The sequence below is a fragment of the Borostomias antarcticus genome, assembly GCF_949987555.1.
Source record: "Borostomias antarcticus genome assembly, chromosome: 19".
Classification (NCBI taxonomy): domain Eukaryota; kingdom Metazoa; phylum Chordata; class Actinopteri; order Stomiiformes; family Stomiidae; genus Borostomias; species Borostomias antarcticus.
Genome location: NC_140252.1, coordinates 2,292,254 through 2,314,477, shown reverse-complemented (window position 1 = coordinate 2,314,477; position 22,224 = coordinate 2,292,254). Strand labels below are relative to the sequence as shown.

Here is a 22,224-nt window from a genome sequence, read left to right as displayed (position 1 = left end):
TGTCTAACTTTAACCTGATACACATTCATACCTCTTACTGTCTAACTTTAACCTTGTACACATTCATACCTTCTTACTGTCTAACTTTAACCTTATACACATTCATACCTCTTACTGTCTAACTTTAACCTTGTACACATTCATACCTTCTTACTGTCTAACTTTAACCTGATACACATTCATACCTTCTTACTGTCTAACTTTAACCTTATACACATTCATACCTCTTACTGTCTAACTTTAACCTGATACACATTCATACCTCTTACTGTCTAACTTTAACCTTATACACATTCATACTGATGTAGGTTTCTGTAGTATTTTTGACTAGGAATGCCACATTTCAGTGATCTCATTCGCTGTCATATAAAAGCTATATTAGACTGCTAGTGACTCTAATACCAGTGTATATTTAGCTACGGCTAACGGTGATACCGTTGGATGAAAGGTCAGTCTAACGGTCATAGGAGTTGAGGAAAGGTCAGAGGGGTTTCTCAATTCACTTGCTCAGCGAAGAACCGTCAATAGCAGCTGTAGGATTGGGCAATCAGAAAGTAGATATGGATAAGTTCTCTAGCAGAGTCTAATCTTGAACTGGTTTTGTGCCAATCATTGCTCCTCACCATAATTAAAGAATGGTCAGATGACAGCCTATATTAAGGCTCTACACTGAACAGTATAAAAGTAAGAACCACTGGACTGGAACGGTGCGCTTTACCTCGTAACTCATGAAGGCTTAAACTATCTTACGCTGGCTTTAGCTTAGCTTAGCAAGCTAGCATGTTAGCATGCTAACTCCACCTGTTGCAACATCTGCTCATCTGTTCACAGGTATGTTATATTGTCTAATCCTGTTACATAACTGTTGAACTAAGCTATGTGTGTCAAATCAATATTGAACCAATGCCTAAAGCATGGTTGATACTGTATGTTTTTGATACATGCTATGATGAATAAACAACAAAAAGATTATTCTCTTCTCAGCATTCATTGACCAGTAAGGTTAATCAAGGTTATCCAACATCAATACCTTCTTACTGTCTAACTTTAACCTTATACACATTCATACCTTCTTACTGTCTAACTTTAACCTGATACACATTCATACCTTCTTACTGTCTAACTTTAACCTTATACACATTCATACCTTCTTACTGTCTAACTTTAACCTTATACACATTCATACCTTCTTACTGTCTAACTTTAACCTTATACACATTCATACCTTCTTACTGTCTAACTTTAACCTTGTACACATTCATACCTTCTTACTGTCTAACTTTAACCTTGTACACATTCATACCTTCTTACTGTCTAACTTTAACCTGATACACATTCATACCTTCTTACTGTCTAACTTTAACCTTATACACATTCATACCTTCTTACTGTCTAACTTTAACCTTATACACATTCATACCTTCTTACTGTCTAACTTTAACCTTATACACATTCATACCTCTTACTGTCTAACTTTAACCTTGTACACATTCATACCTTCTTACTGTCTAACTTTAACCTGATACACATTCATACCTTCTTACTGTCTAACTTTAACCTGATACACATTCATACCTTCTTACTGTCTAACTTTAACCTTATACACATTCATACCTTCTTACTGTCTAACTTTAACCTTATACACATTCATACCTTCTTACTGTCTAACTTTAACCTTATACACATTCATACCTCTTACTGTCTAACTTTAACCTTGTACACATTCATACCTTCTTACTGTCTAACTTTAACCTTATACACATTCATACCTTCTTACTGTCTAACTTTAACCTTATACACATTCATACCTTCTTACTGTCTAACTTTAACCTTATACACATTCATACCTTCTTACTGTCTGACTTTAACCTGATACACATTCATACCTTCTTACTGTCTAACTTTAACCTTATACACATTCATACCTTCTTACTGTCTAACTTTAACCTTATACACATTCATACCTTCTTACTGTCTAACTTTAACCTTATACACATTCATACCTTCTTACTGTCTAACTTTAACCTGATACACATTCATACCTTACTGTCTAACTTTAACCTTATACACATTCATACCTCCTTACTGTCTAACTTTAACCTTATACACATTCATACCTTCTTACTGTCTAACTTTAACCTTATACACATTCATACCTCTTACTGTCTAACTTTAACCTTGTACACATTCATACCTTCTTACTGTCTAACTTTAACCTTATACACATTCATACCTTCTTACTGTCTAACTTTAACCTGATACACATTCATACCTTCTTACTGTCTAACTTTAACCTTATACACATTCATACCTTCTTACTGTCTAACTTTAACCTTATACACATTCATACCTTCTTACTGTCTAACTTTAACCTTATACACATTCATACCTTCTTACTGTCTAACTTTAACCTTATACACATTCATACCTCTTACTGTCTAACTTTAACCTTGTACACATTCATACCTTCTTACTGTCTAACTTTAACCTTATACACATTCATACCTTCTTACTGTCTAACTTTAACCTTATACACATTCATACCTTCTTACTGTCTAACTTTAACCTTGTACACATTCATACCTTCTTACTGTCTAACTTTAACCTGATACACATTCATACCTCTTACTGTCTAACTTTAACCTTATACACATTCATACCTTCTTACTGTCTAACTTTAACCTTATACACATTCATACCTTCTTACTGTCTAACTTTAACCTGATACACATTCATACCTTCTTACTGTCTTACTTTAACCTGATACACATTCATACCTTCTTACTGTCTAACTTTAACCTTATACACATTCATACCTTCTTACTGTCTAACTTTAACCTTATACACATTCATACCTTCTTACTGTCTAACTTTAACCTTATACACATTCATACCTTCTTACTGTCTAACTTTAACCTTGTACACATTCATACCTCTTACTGTCTAACTTTAACCTTATACACATTCATACCTTCTTACTGTCTAACTTTAACCTTATACACATTCATACCTTCTTACTGTCTAACTTTAACCTTATACACATGCATACCTCTTACTGTCTAACTTTAACCTTGTACACATTCATACCTTCTTACTGTCAAACTTTAACCTTATACACATTCATACCTTCTTACTGTCTAACTTTAACCTTGTACACATTCATACCTTCTTACTGTCTAACTTTAACCTTATACACATTCATACCTTCTTACTGTCTAACTTTAACCTTATACACATTCATACCTTCTTACTGTCTAACTTTAACCTTATACACATTCATACCTTCTTACTGTAGCCAGAAAATAAACCCAATGAGTCCAGGTGCCAAAATGAAACAAAATAAATACTTAATAATGGTGTGAGTAACCATTCCCTCAACTGGGATACAGAACAATGGCCAGTAGCTGCCGTTACGTGAGGGAAGCAGCTAGGCTATCTGGCTAGTTAGCTACGAAGCTAAAGAAGCTAGCGATCTTTTAAAATCAAACTAATGATTATGCTGGACTTAATGACCCAGAACTCTGTAGTTCACAAGCTAAATACATACATTCATGGTTCCTACTTAGTTCTAACATGCTTGGTGACTTTACATACCTGTTTTATATAGAAGCAAGAATAAAACGGGAGCCGTTAGATATTCGTTTTCACAGGCTGTCAGTCGTCTGAGGAACCAGCCTCGCGCCTCACTCTAATAGGGAACCATAGCGCCCTCTGGTAGCGCAGGGTACAAACTACAGCATTCATTAGAAACAACCCCAAATAAATATGGCTCTTCAAGAACAACTAATCAAACACATTAAACCCTAAATTGTGACCACACAATTGTGAGTGTCACACTGACTCTCAGAAATACTTCAATACCTCGCACAGGGGTAGGCATTACAAATGCCCTGATCATCTCCTAGTTAGAGAAAAACATATTTCATGTTTTAATACACATTTTACACACAGAAACACACACATACACGTAAACACACACACATGCTGACCAATCTACACACCTCTGTTATAGCAGGTAGAACACACACATACACGCACACACACACACATTCATACACACACACACACACACACACACAGGCCCAATCCCAATGTCCCCCCTAAACCCTCAAGGCCTGAACCCTCACAGACTGATTGACTATTTAGGTGTTTGAGTGCGAGAGGCTGCGAGGGCTTGATGGTATATGGTAGGCCTATATAAAGGAATAGGACAATGTGACATCACGTTACATTGACCACAAAAACATATTTCTTACTATTGTGGGTTTGGGACTTTTTATTTGATGTTTTGATTTTACGTTATGATTTCTTGTAGGCCTGCATGTTCATTAATTTTGGGCTGAGTCAAATCCCCTTTACATGATCCCAACTCTCTGTGTTTACCCTCAAAACATTTCTGTTCAACTTGTTGAAATCATTTGATTTTGTGATCATAAGCTACATGACTGCCTGTAATTCTTGTTTGTGATGAATCCAAAAGTATTTAGCCAATTCAAGAATGACAAGACGCATTTCTGCACAAATACCTCACAACTCTTTCATATCCATGTTAGAAATCTCATCTCAATTCAAAGAACAGTGCATCGAGATGAATGATTCATGTCAAAGATATTTTGAACGAGGGTTGGTTGATCTGTGTGCTTGTTTATGGGCCGTTCTTCAGGTGACCCCGTGTTTCACATCACAACAATATGAACTGTGGGTAATTCCCTCAGGCAAAGTCTGCAGAAACGCAGACTTATGGAAAGAGGGCATGAAGGGCTCAAAATGTCTGCCAGAGAGCCCTCATGTACTTGAGGATGTGACAGTGGGACAGTCCTAAGTCCTCATGTACTTGAGGATGTGACAGGGGGACAGTCCTAAGTCCTCATGTACTTGAGGATGTGACAGTGGGACAGTCCTAATTCCTCACACACTTCCCTACTAGCGGGAATGCGCCTCAAAGTCTGTGAGTCCATAAGGGTGGACATTGGGACTGGGCCTGTCACATTGGGACTGGGCCTGTCACATTGGGACTGGGCCACACACATCTTCAACTCAGTGCTGTAAAAGGGCTTCTACTCCGAGCGCTGTTTTTACTTTCTTCATCCGGCTCCTCCCACAGCGCATCTATTTCCCTGAGCCAGCCCCTCCTACAGTACCATCCATCTCTATTTCCCTGAGCCAGCCCCTCCTACAGTACCATCCATCTCTATTTCCCTGAGCCAGCCCCTCCTACAGTACCATCCATCTCTATTTCCCTGAGCCAGCCCCTCCTACAGTACCATCCATCTCTATTTCCCTGAGCCATCCCCTCCTACAGTACCATCCATCTCTATTTCCCTGAGCCAGCCCCTCCTACAGTACCATCCATCTCTATTTCCCTGAGCCATCCCCTCCTACAGTACCATCCATCTCTATTTCCCTGAGCCATCCCCTCCTACAGTACCATCCATCTCTATTTCCCTGAGCCAGCCCCTCCTACAGTACCATCCATCTCTATTTCCCTGAGCCAGCCCCTCCTACAGTACCATCCATCTCTATTTCCCTGAGCCATCCCCTCCTACAGTACCATCCATCTCTATTTCCCTGAGCCAGCCCCTCCTACAGTACCATCCATCTCTATTTCCCTGAGCCAGCCCCTCCTACAGTACCATCCATCTCTATTTCCCTGAGCCAGCCCCTCCTACAGTACCATCCATCTCTATTTCTATGGGTTGTTGTTGTTGTTGCTCTTGTTGTTGCTGGTGTCTTCAGTGGCATCACTGTTGATAACTAAACTGAAGACTGTAAATAATTACAGTACACAGGCCAGACTGACTCACTTTATTGGTACTACATCAGCAGAAGGCAAGTATTTCTATAATTACATTACATTTACACTACATTCATTTATAGTAGCAGATACTTTTATCCAGTGCAACTTACAATAATTGTATTTAACGTACATGTAGGTCAGTGTACTACTACTCACCAGAGAAGTGCATCTCCTTTCTAAACAAATGACTATAAAAGATGATATTCACAAAAACCACAATGTAATAGTGAGAATAAAATGATAAAAGTCAAATATGTATAAATGTGTCAAAACATAGGAACAATAGTAGAAATGATCTCTATAATGTAAAACTGTCAACTTGTTGGGTTCTGAGCCCTCGCAGAAAATCCTCAGCAAACTAAATATACATGTCTCGTTATTTACTCAATATAACACTAACATTGTCAAAACAACTACAAAACTGACTGTGGTAATAGTTGAAATATAAAAAAGCTTGGATTTACAAATTCTTGAATATAAAAAGCTATTTATAAAGATGGACCACTAAGTATCTTGGACGCTGGGTGGAATTTGTCCCAAGGCCCAGATCAGCTGATCCAGGACCAGATCCAGCTAATCCAGGACCAGATCCAGCTGATCCAGGTGATCCAGGACCAGATCCAGCTGATCCAGGACCAGATCCAGCTGATCCAGGACCAGATCCAGGTGATCCAGGACCAGATCCAGCTGATCCAGCCTCCACTGGACGCTGCTGGACTGTTCCTCTGAGGCATGCTGGGAAGTATGATGTCGATCAGAGAAGACTTTGAGTTCATTTTTGCATTAGGACGTGTTGGTTTAGTTATTAATCGAAATGTAGATTAATACACATATCCTTAGAGCTGTCAGAGGTTTTTCCCAATCAAAGTTAACATGGCCCATAATTAGCAGCTCTGTAGCTGTATAAGAGAATATGTCACCCCATGACTGACCTCAGATCAGCCTCTAAACAGCAGTTTCTTCCTGCTCCATCCTCTGGGCTGCTCCTTCCTCTCCTGGCCCCGCCTCAGCACTGGAATGCAGGACCTCCATCTCCATGCTCTCCCTCTCTGCTGGCCTCCGCCCCCTGGTGGTCTGGAGAGATACAACACCAACAGTCAGGAACAGGGGGAGAGACTTGGAGAAATGAGCAGCAAGTTCATTATCACAGGCCTACATGAGCAGATCACAGACCACAAACAAAACTAGAGTAAGTCTACCAGCAAGCAGATGGACACACGTGGTAGTTAAGCCAAGACTTGACCTCTGTGCCATGGCTATCATTCCCCTGACTGACTGGGTAATAACTTGTACCTTAAAGAACAGATAGAGGGCAGTGGTGGATATCACCAAGATCAGCACCACCACCAGCATCACCACTCTGATAATGAAATCTGTCAGAGGAGAGTCTGGAACAGAAACACAGCAGATGAGGAAACTGAGAATCATCAGATCAGATTAAGCTGTCAACTGAGAAGTCAGTCAACCCGAAGTGGGATAGAAAAATGTGTCATGGCAACCCAACCACTTGATTAAGTGAAAAAGGTACAGATTGTGTTTTAAAAGTCCGTCCTCAGTTACCTGCAACAGTGACAGAGAGGAGCTCACTCTCAGAGGTGAAGTTATGAGAGAAAACGTAGACCTCATAAACACAGCTGTAGTTTCCTTGGTGGGCGTGGTCTGCAGCAGGAAAGAGGAAGTTGGCAGAGTGATTGACAGCTGGGTGGGTGTGTCTCAGGGTTGTGTTGGAGCCGGTGAAGGTGAGGTGGAAGGAGCCTCCTGGGTACTGTGGCTGGATGGAGCAGCTGATGTGGAAGCTGTGGTCCTTGAACACCTGCAGCCCCTGCTGCTGGCCCTCGGAGACCCCTCGCATGGAGATAGACAGGGAGATAATAGGCTGGAATAGGAGATCTGCAAAGACAGAGAAGAGGGGAGAGAAACCAACCTCTCTGATTCAGGTGTGATGGTGAGATCTGCTGTGTTCTCCTCCCTCCCTCACAGGGCAGCATGGGCTACTTTAGTGACTGAGACAGCAGTATACAGTAGCATCACGTGATATTTATTATACATATCTGAGCAGATCACTGCCAGGACACCGTTAGTATTAGTCTCTTTAAACCCTGGTGTACACTCCCTCAGACCAGCACATTTAGATTTAAACCACCATGCAACAAGCTGTTCATATAAGCTCTATCTGCAAAATTACAAGTGTGTACAGTAGCTGTCCAATAATGGCAAATAATACAATCACAATCTAGCCATTTTATAAAACGTGAATCCCTTCAACAAATAAATCAGCTTGTATCCAATGAGACAGACGTCTTTAGTACCAGAGATACCTGATATACAGAAGCTTTTAATAGTGTAACAGTGTAACTGAGTATTCTATTGTAGAGCACTCACAGATACTGTGACAGGTGCAGATTAGGAATGTGACTGTCAAGACCATCAGCTGAATATAACGACATGTGTGTGTTTTACCTGAGCAGACCACCTCCAGGACAGCAGTAGTATTACGCTGTCCATGCACTCCACACTCCCTCAGTGCAGACTCAGACCCAGCACAGTCAGATATAAACCACCATACAGGACGGACTTCACCAGCAGAAGCCCTTCTTGTTGAGAGAGCAGAGCCACAGCCCAGCTGTCTACACACTACAGCTGCATCATCCATGCTCCAGCTAGACCACCCTGAGGCCAGACGTCTCCACTCTCCCTGGTGGTTCACCTCCACTCTACCAGCACAGCGGCTGCCTCCTCCCACCAACCTCACATCATCAGGCTCTGGAGAAAGACAGGAGACAGTGAGGCCCTCTGACTCTATGTATCCTAACAAAACACAGCCATACTCTCATGATGTCACTCCACATGAGAAACAGAGGTTGAGAGACAAACTGATTCTTACAGTACCTGAGCAGGTGAGTCCAACAGCATTGCCAGATGAGCAGGTGTTTCTAGCGGAGCCTGAGGTGTCACCCTCACCTTCTCCATAGAGCGCCCCTTGGAGGGCTGAAGGAGCCCCACAGCCAAGCTCCCGACAGACCACCTCTGCATCCTGCCAGTCAAAGTCAGCTTCACACACTGAGGCCCACGACTGATCAGACCTCACCTCCACTCTGCCAGAGCACAGACCAGCTCCATTCACAAGCCTTGCAGACTCTGAAGGAACAGAGACAGATGGTCAATATGAACATAATAATTATTCCAAACAAAAAATAAGAAATGTGAACATACCCAACAATCTCAAAGAATACACTCAGCTCTGTCAAAATGTTGCTATTTTATACAATAACAGATAACATTAGCTTGTATCCGATGAGCCAGAAATCTTTAGTGCAATAATACTGTAACAGTGTAACTGAATAGTTAATATAATGACATGATGTGTTTATTACCTGAGCAGACCACCACCCAGACAGAGATAGAAATATAGCCTTCAGTAACACAAAACTGTTCTTCAGTAGAATTATACTATTCTGCTCCATACAGTTCTATATTCTACTATACTAATCGTTCTGTTCTAGTATATGGTTATAAGGAATCATTAATAGGTTTATCCAGGTGCAGACTAGAAATGTGACTGTCAAGACCATCAGCTGAATATAATGACATGATGTGTGTTTTACCTGAGCAGACCACCTCCAGGAGAACAGCAGTATTACTCTCTCCAGACACTCCTACACACTTCCTCAGTGCAGACTCAGACCCAGCACAGCGAGATATAAACTCCCATACAGGACGGACTTCACCAGGAGCCCCTCTTGTTGAAACAGCAGAGCCACAGCCCAGCTGTCTACACACTACAGCTGCATCACGCATGGCCCAGACATCCATGTTCCAGTCATATCCACTGCCCAGACCTCTCCACTTTCCCTGGTGCTTCATCTCCACTCTACCAGCACAGTGGCTGCCTCCTCCCACCAACCTCACATCATCAGGCTCTGGAGAAAGACAGGAGACAGTCAGGCCCTCTCCAGAAACACACCCTAACCTCTTCATGTCAGAAACCTAGTAGTGTTAGTCTGGATTCACACACACACACACACACCTCCTATGCTTTTATAATCAAACCAACAGTAGTGTTTTTGTGTGTTGCCTGTAAGCCGACACACCAAGAAGAGGGAATCCTATTTGTCGCTCCTTCCCTGTTGTTGTTGTTGACCTGCAGTTCTATGTTGCTACCACAAGAGGCAGTGGTCCCAGAACATCAAAACAAAAAGACTCCACAAATTTCCCAGGTCAGCGGTGGCTGAGTGGATGGTGGCTGAGTGGATAGTGCGCTGCCTATCACCGCGAAGATTGTGAGTTCAATCCTTGGTGTGGACATACCAAGGTACCATGACATATTTTGTCACTGGATGTTATAGAAGTTATGTAACGAGCGTGGGTCATATTTGTTAATTATAGACCCTTTTACAGCCTACTCAGCACAAGTATGCGCGCGCATTCTTGAAACAGTAGCAGAGGAAGACAGACAAAATCGCCATTATTAAGCATACGGACCAATACATCCATGGTACGGACTGGACTGAGGACATCATCAAAAATGTCCATTTTATATCAGGTAAGTTATTTTGACTACCTGGTTTCACTGGAATGTCTGGTTGAAATGTAGCACTTCTCAGTCCCGTTGTCGCATTCCGCTCGCTCATGCCAGACTACAGTCCTTTGCTGGTCCATTCACTTTGCTCCCCGCAGTTCTTGGCTGCTGGGACGAATTCAGGACACGTTTGCGGACAAGCGTGGATTTGTACGTTCTGCGAGCGTCAAGACCAAGACTAATGTTTTGGTCAGGCCTATCACCAAACTGTGGGGCGAATTCACTAAAGCAAATTGCGCCCGCTAATTGCACCATTATATTGCGCGTCAGTTGCGCCCGCTATGTGCTCCGTTTTAAAAACCTATTCACTAAAGACATTGCGCTAATAATATCCCAGCGCAAACACGCCCATTCGGTGTTTGCGGCTGAGTGCAATTTGCTGCTGATATAGGAAATGACTATAAATACAGCGCATACAACTCGAAAGCATATCATTGGACGATGGCAGACAGAAAAAGAAAGATACGATTCTCAGACAGCGAACTTGAAGGCCTCACGGACGAGGTTCAAAAACATGTCTCACAGCTTTCCGCAAAAAATATCACGACTGCAGCAAAAAATCATATTTGGGGTTTAATTTCCCAATCAGTCAGTGCCATTTGTGTGTGTAAACGCGGAAGACTGCAAACGGAGGTGGAATAATTTGAAAAGACGAACAAAAGAAAAATTGTCATTTTATGTTATGCAAGTTGCAGCACGATCATCTGGCATACTTTTGGGGGAGTGTATAACATTGCCCCACCAGTACGATCTAGGCATCTAAACGGCCTTTCAGGATTCCAAATGTGCACTCAATCACACCGCGCGTCCTGATGTGAGCCCAGTTGTACGCCGCCTCTCCAACGTTGGAAGGATTACGCACGGGAGTCATCATCCATGGCTGAAGATGATACCTGCCGTCACCTATGATACAAAGCAAAATATTTTCAAGACCATTCAAATAAAAAAAATATTGTGTAGGCTATGTTTTTATTTATTTATAGGCTACCTATATCGGCCCCCAGCCGTTCAATGAACAGCTATAGGGAATGCGCAGTTTCGCGTATAGACTATTATACGCACAGTTTCATGCTATGTAGGCTATTATAAATAAGTATTATTCATTGTGGGAGCTTGGACTCGCTGGGGACGGGTGGAGAGACGCATAGTCAACTGAGCCTCCCCAGACGCGACTTCATCCTCCAGTTGGCTGAAGAGCTGCGCGCTCTGGTGTCCAAACAGCTACCGCGGTGGTTCTAGTGTTAAATCAAAAAGTGACCTTCTTCTAAATATTCTCTCACGAACAACACGCCTGGCGTTCGCCTCGCAACAATCACTGCTGCCATGATCAGCGGACAGGCTGGCCGCGACACACCCCTTGCGCTTAAATACCACCACGTTTCTGAAAACGGTATTAATTTCACTTTAACTGCGTGAGGCAATTAGCGCCGATCTTTGTGAATTGGGCGGGTTTTGCAATAATGTTCATTTGCATAGAAAGGGGAACATTCTCCGCCCATATTACCTAATTTAAATATGAGCTAATAACACCGGCGCAGAGGAACGCAATGACGAACGAAACGCAGTTAACACCGTATTTCACCCTTTGCGAGGGCTTTGTGAATAGCAAACATAATTTTTGACTTATTTGCACAGGCTTTGCGTCAGGAAAAGCTGCGCAATCCTTTAGTGAATTCGCCCCTGTGTCTTCTACAAGCGGCACAGTAACTTTGTTGTTTGGACCAGTGGTAAAGACTGAGTCCCAGTGGTGGGTTTAGTGCTTGAACTTCTGACCCCAGAAGATCAATGTTCATGATGGATTATAAAGGACATTTTTGATGGATTACAAATGATTTTTCTCATGGATTATAATCCATCCATCCATCCATCTTCATCCACTTATCTGGGGTCGGGTCGCGGAGGCAGCAGTTCCAGCAGGGGGCCCCAGACATCCCTTTCCCTAGCAGCATCAACCAGCTCTGCCTGGGGAATCTTTAGCCGCTCACAGGCCAGTGCGGAGATGTAGTCCCGCCACCTAGTCCTGGGTCTAACCCGCGGCCTCCTCCCAGCCAGACACGCCTGGAACACCTCCCTAGGGAGGCGCCCAGGAGGCATTCTCACTAGATGCCCGAACCACCTCAACTGGCTCCTTTCGACGCAAAGGAGCAGCGGCTCTACTCCGAGTCGCTCCCGGATGACTGAACTTCTCACCCGATCTCTCAGGGAGACCCCAGCCACCCTCCGGAGAAAACTATTTTCGGCCGCATGTATCCGTGATCTCGTTCTTTCGGTCATGACCCATCCTTCATGACCATAGGTGAGGGTGGGGACGAAAATAGACCGGTAGATCGAGAGCTTTGCCTTTTGGCTCAGCTCTCTTTTCGTCACAACAGTGCGGTAAAGCGACTGCAGAACCGCACCAGCTGTTCCGATTCTCCGGCCAAACTCCCTCTCCATGGTTCCCTCGTGAACAAGACCCCCAGATACTTGAACTCCTACACTTGGGGTAAGGACTCATTTCCTTCTCGGAGCGGACAGGCCACCGGTTTCCTGCTGAGAACCATGGCCTCAGATTTAGAAGTGCTGATTCTCATCCCAGCCGCTTCACACTCAGCTGCGAACCTATCCAGAGAGTGCTGGAGGTCGCAGGCAGATGATGCCATCAGGACCACATCATCTGCAAATAGCAGCGACGCGATCCCCAGCTCACCGAACTGCAAACCCACCTCCCCACGGCTACGCCTCGATATCCTGTCCATGAAAATCACAAACAGGATTGGTGACAAAGCGCAGCCCTGGCGGAGGCCAACCCCCACCGGAAAGGAAGACGACTTACTGCCGAGGACACGGACACAGCTCTCGCTCTGGGTGTACAGGGATTGGATGGCCCTAAGTAGGGACCCCCTCACCCTATACTCCCGCATAACCATCCACAAATCCTCTCGAGGGACCCGGTCGTAAGCCTTCTCCAAGTCCACAAAACACATGTAGACAGGTTGGGCAAACTCCCAAGCCCCCTCCAAGATCCTCGCGAGAGTGAAGAGCTGGTCGGTGGTTCCACGACCAGGACGAAATCCGCATTGTTCCTCTTCGATCTGAGGTTCAACTATCGGCCGGACCCTCCTTTCCAGCACCTTGATTATAATGACATTCATAATGGAGTATACTACAGCCCTGTGTGAATTATGGATTATGTGTTGTGCCCCCACGCCCGAGCCAGTCGCGGTCACGTTCCCAGTCCCACTCAGCACGTCACCATTGAGGTTGGGCCCGGCGTCACCTTCCGCAGCAGGTGTGGACGGTTACAATCAGGCCAGCTGATGCCAATCACCACCTGGGCTCAGCACTATTTAAGGCTGCGGAAGACAGACGTCGGGCGCTTGAACGTTGACAACTGTGGTCAGTGGTAGTCTGCTCTAGAGCCCCCTTGAGAATTGTTTGCTCAACTTTTTGAACGTCCTAACCCTGTCTTCTCCTCCATTCCTCCTAGGCTCCCTCCCATGTAAGACCAGTGTCTCCCAGCTCCACCCGCGCCCTCCACCGGACTCCCCTTCCAAGCTCCTAGTCCTCCGCTCCTCCCAACCTCCCTCTTGTTTCTACCCTGGACTACCTCCTGGACTCTCCCTCTCGGACTCTCCCTCGTTAGTTTTAGTTCCGCAGCACATTTCCAACACGCTGCCCTACATCTACACTTGCACCACACATAGGTTACACAGACACTTGCAAGACACACACATAGTCAAGTACACATCCCATTGACATTTAGACCACACACACACACACATTAGGCCAGTTAAGTTTTATTGTTTCATTAAACTTTTGAAACCTGTTCGGGTCTCCGTCTCTGCTTCTGGGGTCCCAGGCACATTTGGCTACTCTGCCCGGTTGGGTCGTAACATTATGACTTTCTTATTGGACTTTGAATGGACTTTATATTGTCTTTATTGCATGTTATTGTGGATAATGGAAGAAAAAAAACAGGTCATTTCTATTGCTACTACAGTGTGTAATGGTGTTGCTACATAATGGCTTTGTTTGGATTGGAATTGTTGATGTCTCTAGCCAATGAACAATTAGGAGCTGGTGTGTTGCAGCCATTTTGTTTAATGTATTTATGTAATGATGTTGTTTGAATGCATTTGTATTGTTTATTACCTATTCATAGGAAACCACACACTCACATATTTATGGATGATATGTTTTGGATAATAAACAAGTTAAAGAAGTCTGGAGATTGCATCATCTTTCTGACAGAAGAGGTCAGCCAGTTGGTTACTGCCAGACAGGACAGCTACACACACACTATCTTCACTGGTAGTTTATAATTAACATTCACCCGTTCACACTCACCCTCACAGACGACCCCAGCGTCTTGAGCATGACCACAGTCGTTGGAGCCGATGCCCTGGTGGCTGCACTCTGTCAGGGAGGACTCTGAGCCTGAGCACCTGACGTTGTCCAGCCAGATGGAACCATTGCCCTGACCGAAGAGGGCACCGCTGGTAGCAGACACCGCCTGGCCACAGCCCAGCTGTCTACACACCACCTGGGCATCCGGGAGATCCCAGTCATCGTCACACACCGTCCCCCACTGGCCCTGCTGGTACAGCTCCACTCTGCCAGAGCAGGCGTTGTTGCCGTTGACAAGTCTCAGAGGAGCACCAGCTACGAGATACAGACAGGAGTCCAAAATAGAGGTAGTCGCATTAAAAATGTGTGAATATTTTCAAAGCAACTGCTGCCACCACTCTAAAAACATAAAGTTACTGAACATTCCAAAAGCAGTTTTAAGCAGTTTCAATGGGACAAAAAATAGTTTTAAAAGTTAAATTTCTAAAAAACTATAAAAAATATCAAAAATTTGAATGGATCCCTGAAACAGCTAAACATCATGAGCCAGTACTATTATAACTACTGTACATATAACTACTATAAATTAAATTGCTATTACTATTATAGCTACAAATATAATTTAGCACAAACATTAATAATAAATATAATGAAATATTAATAAACTACTATAAACTATACTATAAATAGCCTACCACAGTTAGTACTACTGGTGCTAAAGTAGAAGGATTATAAAATTCAAGTAGTGTTACAGTACAAACAGGGTTAGAATTCAAGTAGACTAATGAGGGTGCTGATGCAAGTTAACTTAAGAACTATGACACCTATAACAGGATATTGAATAGATTTTCGATGACAAGCCACCAACATCTTTTTAGCAGTCACAGCTAGCTCAAGAATATGTGAACTGTCACCATAGCAACCACAGCGCAGCAGCAGTTCTACAGCACCAAAGCATAGAACACACAGAATTCGCTGACTCACTTGCCATATGTTTCAATGGGGAGCGCAGTTGCTGAACAAATCGTCATACAGCGAAAACGTATAAGTGACGATAAGTCACACAGCTTAGATACTTACATTGTACGAATCAGCACAGTTGTGTGAACATTTCAATATATAATATGTGTATAAGCTGTTAAAACTGTAGGCATAACGACACGTTAGAAAAAGAGTAAAAATGCAAAATTAGCAGCTCAAAAGTTAGTGCGGCACCATATGTTTCAATGGGGAGCGCAGTTGCCGAACAAATCGTCATACCTCAAAAACAGTAGGTCACACAGCTTAGATACTTACATTGTATGAATCAGCACAGTTGTGTGAACATTTCTATATACAATATGTGTATGAGCTGTTAAAACTGTAGGCATAACGACAGGTTAGAAAAAGGGTAAAAATACAAAATTAGCAGCTCAAAAGTTAGAGTGTGGTGCCATACGTTTCAATGAGGAGCTCGGTTGCCGAACAAATCGTCATACCGTGAAAACTATAAGTCACACAGCTTAGATACTTACATTGTACGAATCAGCACAGTTGTGTGAACATTTTGATATACTATGTGTGTGAGCTGTCAAAACTGTAGGAGTGCCAGCAGTTTACAAAATGTGTGAATATTTTCAAAGCAACTGCTGCCACCACTCTAAAAACATAAAGTTACTGAACATTCCAAAAGCAGTTTCAAGCAGTTTCAATGGGACAAAAAATTGTTTTAAAATTTAAATTACTAAAAAACTATAAAAATAAAAAAAAATCTGAATGGATCCATGAAACAGCTAAACATCATGAACATTTTAAAGTTTGAATGAAGTTTCTAGCACAAAGTATGAAGAACTAATTGAGGTTCAAAAAAGTGGGGAGAACTATAATAAAGAAAGAAATAGTGGGAATATCACAAGTTGGGCTAGCTTCTACAAGCTAGCCCACCTAAAAATGCATATCAAAGCCATGAATGATTGATTGAATGAATCTTAATTTTCATGTTCGGAACCATCCCTCACACCTTTTTCTGACAATCAAATTCTTAACATTCACCCGTTCACACTCACCCTGACAGATGACCGCAGCATCTTCATCATGACCACAGTCGTTGGAGCCAATGACCCGGTGTCTGCATTCTGTCAGGGAGGACTCTGAGCCTGAGCAACCGACCTCGTTCAGCCAGATGGAACCATTGCCCTGACCGAAGAGGGCACCTCTGGGAGAACGCACCGCCTGGCCACAGCTCAGCTGTCTACACACCACCTGGGCATCCCGGAGATCCCAGCCATCGTCACACACCGTCCCCCACTGGCCCTGCTGGTACAGCTCCACTCTGCCAGAGCAGGCGTTGCTGCCGTTGACGAGTCTCAGAGGAGCACCAGCTGCGAGATACAGACAGGAGCCCAACATAGAGGTAGTCGCATTAAGATGACATCATCACAGATTGTGTGTGGCAACTTCCAGCTTGCAGTCATCAATGCCAAAGTGGTTTAACAGATTGATGACTAAATTAATAAATGAGTGAATAAGTGAAGAAATATGAGTGAATGTGTGAATGAAGGAATGAGTGAACAAGTTGATTGATAAATTATACCTGCAAGCAGGGATGAGGGACCAAGCATTACAGTACATTTACATTACAGTCAATTAGCAGACACTTTTATCCAAAGCAACTTACATTAATTGCATTTAATGTAAGTAGTCAGTGTCCTATGACGTCAGAGGGGGCAAGGAACTCACAGTTCAGCATACTGTAAATGCACCTCCACCTTTGACACATTGGTGGCGCTAGAGTTTGAGTTGTCGACATGGGACTTTGTCACAAGAATCATGGGACTGTCCCTGAACAGTGGGTCAAATTTGTTTTTGATACAACAACACTTGGCTGAGATATGATGTCATTTCCTATTTGCCGGCTTCGCCACTGATTTTGATTGGCTGTAACGGTCGAACGTTTCGAAAATCAACAATCCAAGTGATAACTTTAGTTGACATTGGTCTAGAGCAGGGGTGCCCACACTTGTTTGTCTTGTGAGCTACTTTTAAAACAAGCAGATAAACAAGATCTACCCCCCCCTCCACCCCCTGTGTCTATGTGACCTTCCCATGTCGAGATAGGGATGTTTTATTTCCCTCTATTGACAATGAAAGGGGGGAATTTTCTGCTCCGCAAGTCCAAAAAATGAATGGAGGTGAATGGCCGGCCATGTTTGGGCAGCTTGTACACCCCTCCACCGAGTTTCATCAAAATCATTGGCCCATGCTACACCCTTCCATCGAGTTTTGTGAGAATCAGTCTGGTAGTTTTTGTGTAATCCTGATAACAGTTGTACGTACGGTACTGTATGGACGTACGTACTAGGGATGGGACTTTCTGGCAAATCTGCTATTCGAAAATCGCTGGGCAAAAATCGATTTTTCTTAGAAAATCGCATCTCATCATTGCTCGTCTGAGCGACTTTTCCGGCCAATAGGGCCTATCCTATTTCTTCATATTTTTATTTAGAAATATGAACATATCGACATGGTCGGGATGGAGACAGGTGCGCAGTCTATTGACGATAAGTCCTGCTGCGGAAAAGACCCTCTCTGAGGGTATGATGTTGCGGGTACACTCAGGTACGCATTCGACAGTTTTGCTGTTCCACACAGAACTTTTCGTTGGCTGCGTTAGCCGCTGCATGTCTGTTCCGGTCGAGTCTTGGTCTCTGACCTCACGCGCTGCGCAAACGACGCCTACTACTTATCCTAGGTTACAGTACTCAAACTGTCTTTCGCCCGTGCCTTTCTCTCTCGTCTTGCGGAGTCTCGCGCCGCGAAAAACAAGGCAACTAGTATTTTATAAGACAAGATGAACAAACGATTATCAAATTATAAAATCGATTTTTAATTATTTAATGACTATTCGATTTCTCGAAGATCATGTCCCATCCCTAGTACGTACAGTACAAACACATGCCACCGAAAACATTACTTTTCCCCCTGCGCTGTTGTTGGGGGTGGAGGTAATTAGTGGATGAAATAATGTCTGAATGTTGCAACTGAATAAATTAATGACAATTCAAAAAATACATATCAAGGCCATGAATGATTGATTTAATTCATCTTAATTTTCATATTCGTAACCATCCCTCACACCTTTTTCTGACGATCAAATTCTTAATTAACATTCACCCGTTCACACTCACCCTCACAGACGACCCCAGCGTCTTCATCATGATCACAGTTGTTGGAGCCAACGCCCCGGTGTCTGCACTCTGTCAGGGAGGACTCTGAGCCTGAGCACCTGACGTTGTCCAGCCAGATGGGACCACTGCCCTGACCGAAGAGGGAACCTCTGGGAGAAGACACCGCCTGGCCACAGCCCAGCTGTCTACACACCACCTGGGCTTCCGGGAGATCCCAGCCATCGTCACACACCGTCCCCCACTGGCCCTGCTGGTACAGCTCCACTCTGCCAGAGCAGGCGTTGCTGCCGTTGACGAGTCTCAGAGGAGCACCAGCTACGAGATACAGACAGGAGTCCAACATAGAGGTAGTCGCATTAAGATGACATCATCACAGATTGTGTGTGGCAACTTCCAGCTTGCAGTCATCAATGCCAAAGTGGTTAACAGATTGATGACTAAATTAATAAATGAGTGAATAAGTGAAGAAATATATGAGTGAATGTGTGAACAAAGGAATGAGTGAACAAATTGATTGATAAATTATACCTGCAAGCAGGGATGATGGACCAAGCATTACAGAACATTTACATTACCGTCAATTAGCAGACACATTTATCCAAAGCGACTTACAATAATTGCATTTAATGTAGGTAGTCATTGTCCTATGACGTCAGAAGGGGCATTGAACTCACAGTTCAGCATACTGTAAATGCACCTCCACCTTTGACACATTGGTGGTGCTAGACATTTTGAGGTGTCGACATGGGACTTTGTGGCAAGAGTCATAGGCCTGTCTTTGATCAGCTTGCCAAATTGCTGAACTTTTTACCATACGGTTCTATAGGCTACCATAGACTCCCATGACAGAAGAAGAAGATGAAATATAGCTGTGAGCAGCAATACGGGGCCAAGCATCGGTGGCGCTAGAATGTTCCAGCTGTCGACAGACTTGGTGACAAGAGTCATGGGACTGTCCCGGATCAGGGGGCCAAATTTGTTTTTGATACTTCAAAACGTGGCTGAGATATGACCTCATTTCCTATTTGGTGGCCATATTTGGCCACCGATTTTGATTGGCTGTAACGGGCGAACACTTTAAAAATCAACAATCCATGTGATAACTTTAGTTGACATTGGTCTAGAGCAGGGGTGCCCACACTTGTTTGTCTTGTGAGCTACTTTTAAAACAACCAGCTAAACAAGATCTACCCCCCCCCCTCCACCCCCCGTGTCTTTAGACTACTTTAGACTTTAGAGATTACTAACATAAATGTATTTTAGACAGTAGGCTAGGCATTTTGAGGAGTAGGCCTAGGTGCCAGCGCCAGTGTTTGGCCCAATTCAAACACTGGTTAACACTATGGTAATATTTGAGCGTCAATAGCCCCAATAGCCTACCTATCTTTCGTTGTAACCTCATGCCGCTCACTGAAGAAAAAATCCCTTCACGCGCCGAGTCTTCCGATCACCTCAGAAAGGAGCGGCACAGAGCGCGCGGCCTATAGGCTTATTGAAAATAAATAGTCCTAATGTGGGCGCGACAGTGGTTTTGAAAGCGCATTTAGGCAGAAATATTTAAAAAGTTTAAGATTTTTAATTTAAGACTTTTATATATATAGCCTAATTTGTATTATTGTTTTTTGTATCAAATGTTTGGTGTGGCGGCAAGGATCTTGCCGTGGTGGAAACTCTGCATCATCACTACTGAGCAGTCAACAACTGTACTGTAATTCAGTCTGATCAACAGGCCTACACTTCTATGTGACTAAGTACTACACCTTTAATAACTCAATAACACACCAGCACACCGTTGTGGACAAATAACTTCTAACCATCACAGCAAGTTTCTCTTCTTCACATGAGAGATGGGGTTTAGACAGACATTCATGTCACACATACACAGACCAGGTGCAAGAATAACTTGAACTTGAATAGTAATAAATTGTCTGAGGAAATCTAGGGTTCACAAGCTTTTCATTCAGTCTTTTCATGTGAAAGGTGCTCTGCACCCTGGACTCAAGACCATCAGCACTCAGTCAATCAGCTGCAGCTGACCGCTGGCCACATGCAGTCACATGACACCCAAACAGAGTCAGAACCCCACAGTGCTTAGCCTACGTTCTAACAGGGACACGCTTTACATGAGCTAGTTCAAGTTCAGTTCAGTCAGAACCCCACAGTACATCTGTTATCTGCCTATTATCTTGCTGCTCAGTGTACTGCTAACCCCCGCCCCTCTCTCTCTCTCTCTCTCTCTCTCTCTCTCTCTCTCTCTCTCTCTCTCTGTCTCTCTATGTCTCTGTCTGTCTGTCTCTCTCTCTCTCTCTCTCTCTCTCTCTGTCTCTCTCTCTCTCTATCTCTCTCTCTCCTCATCTTGTCATGTCAGCAGGCAGAGCGCACCGCACTTTTTTTTTTCCTGAATACTTTTTTTTTTTTTATTCTGATGAATTTTATATTCAGAAAACCCCAAAATTTTTGCTCATCTGAATACTGTATTGGGATTCTGGCAAACCCCCAGTAATGCTAATCATGTTTATGTATATTGCCATGTGCCGAGACCAAGGACCACAACGGAAATAAGTCTGTGACCTTTTGTGCCATCATTGACATTTGTATGATTCATGACCTGTTCTATCATGTATTTAACAACTGTCCAATAAACTAAAGTGAACTAAACTACACAGCCCTATATGTACAGTACTGATACAAAATATCCAGTCTACAGTATAACAGAGGCCTCTCTGCTCAACACAGACCTGTAGTGTTTCCAACACGGTATACAGCAGATAGAAAAGGGTTGGGCCCTACCTGTGGTCCAGGACATTAACATCACCATCAGGACTGGAACCATATCTGTGTCCAGACTTGAGTTCTGGTCAGATGAGAAATATAACGTAACCGTACGGAGAACTGTCTGACTGCTTATTAGTGCTGATCACCTCTAAATGTGTTGACGTCTTACTTTCCAGCATCTTCCTGCTTATCTGATTATCAGCTAAAAACAGGATGTGATGCAATGAAGGTTAGAAGGGAAATATACACGGCAGCATCACTGAATTTCACTGACATGCTGTGGTTTGGGGGTTAGAACACACAGTCGCCCATTTGAACAAACTCTAGAACCATAAAGCGGGTTCTGACCCAGTCTGGTTCTGCTAATCCAGGTGTAATAAGGCTCTAGGCCCAGGTCACCTCTACCCTGGCTACAGAAACAGACAGGGGGAGAGAGTGGAGAGAGAAGAGAGAGAGAGAGGGAGGGGAGAGAGAGAAAGAGAGAGGGAGGATAGAGAGAGAGAGAGAGGGAGGGGAGAGAGAGAGAGGGAGGGGAGAGAGAGAGGGAGGGGAGAGAGAGAGGGGAGAGAGAGAGAGAT

General features: G+C 43.6%; 1 protein-coding gene across 1 annotated transcript; it reads right to left on the bottom strand.

Moving 5' to 3' along the window:
• Positions 1–14,003: 14,003 nt before the first annotated feature.
• LOC311321564 (scavenger receptor cysteine-rich domain-containing protein DMBT1-like) lies at positions 14,004–19,214 on the bottom strand (the record flags this gene model as incomplete). The annotated part of the gene is made up of 4 exons (XM_084453559.1): positions 14,004–14,041; positions 14,706–15,020; positions 16,751–17,065; positions 18,872–19,214. 4 exons carry the CDS (start codon positions 19,212–19,214, stop codon positions 14,004–14,006), a joined length of 1,011 nt encoding a protein of 336 aa, XP_084309685.1.
• Positions 19,215–22,224: the final 3,010 nt, after the last annotated feature.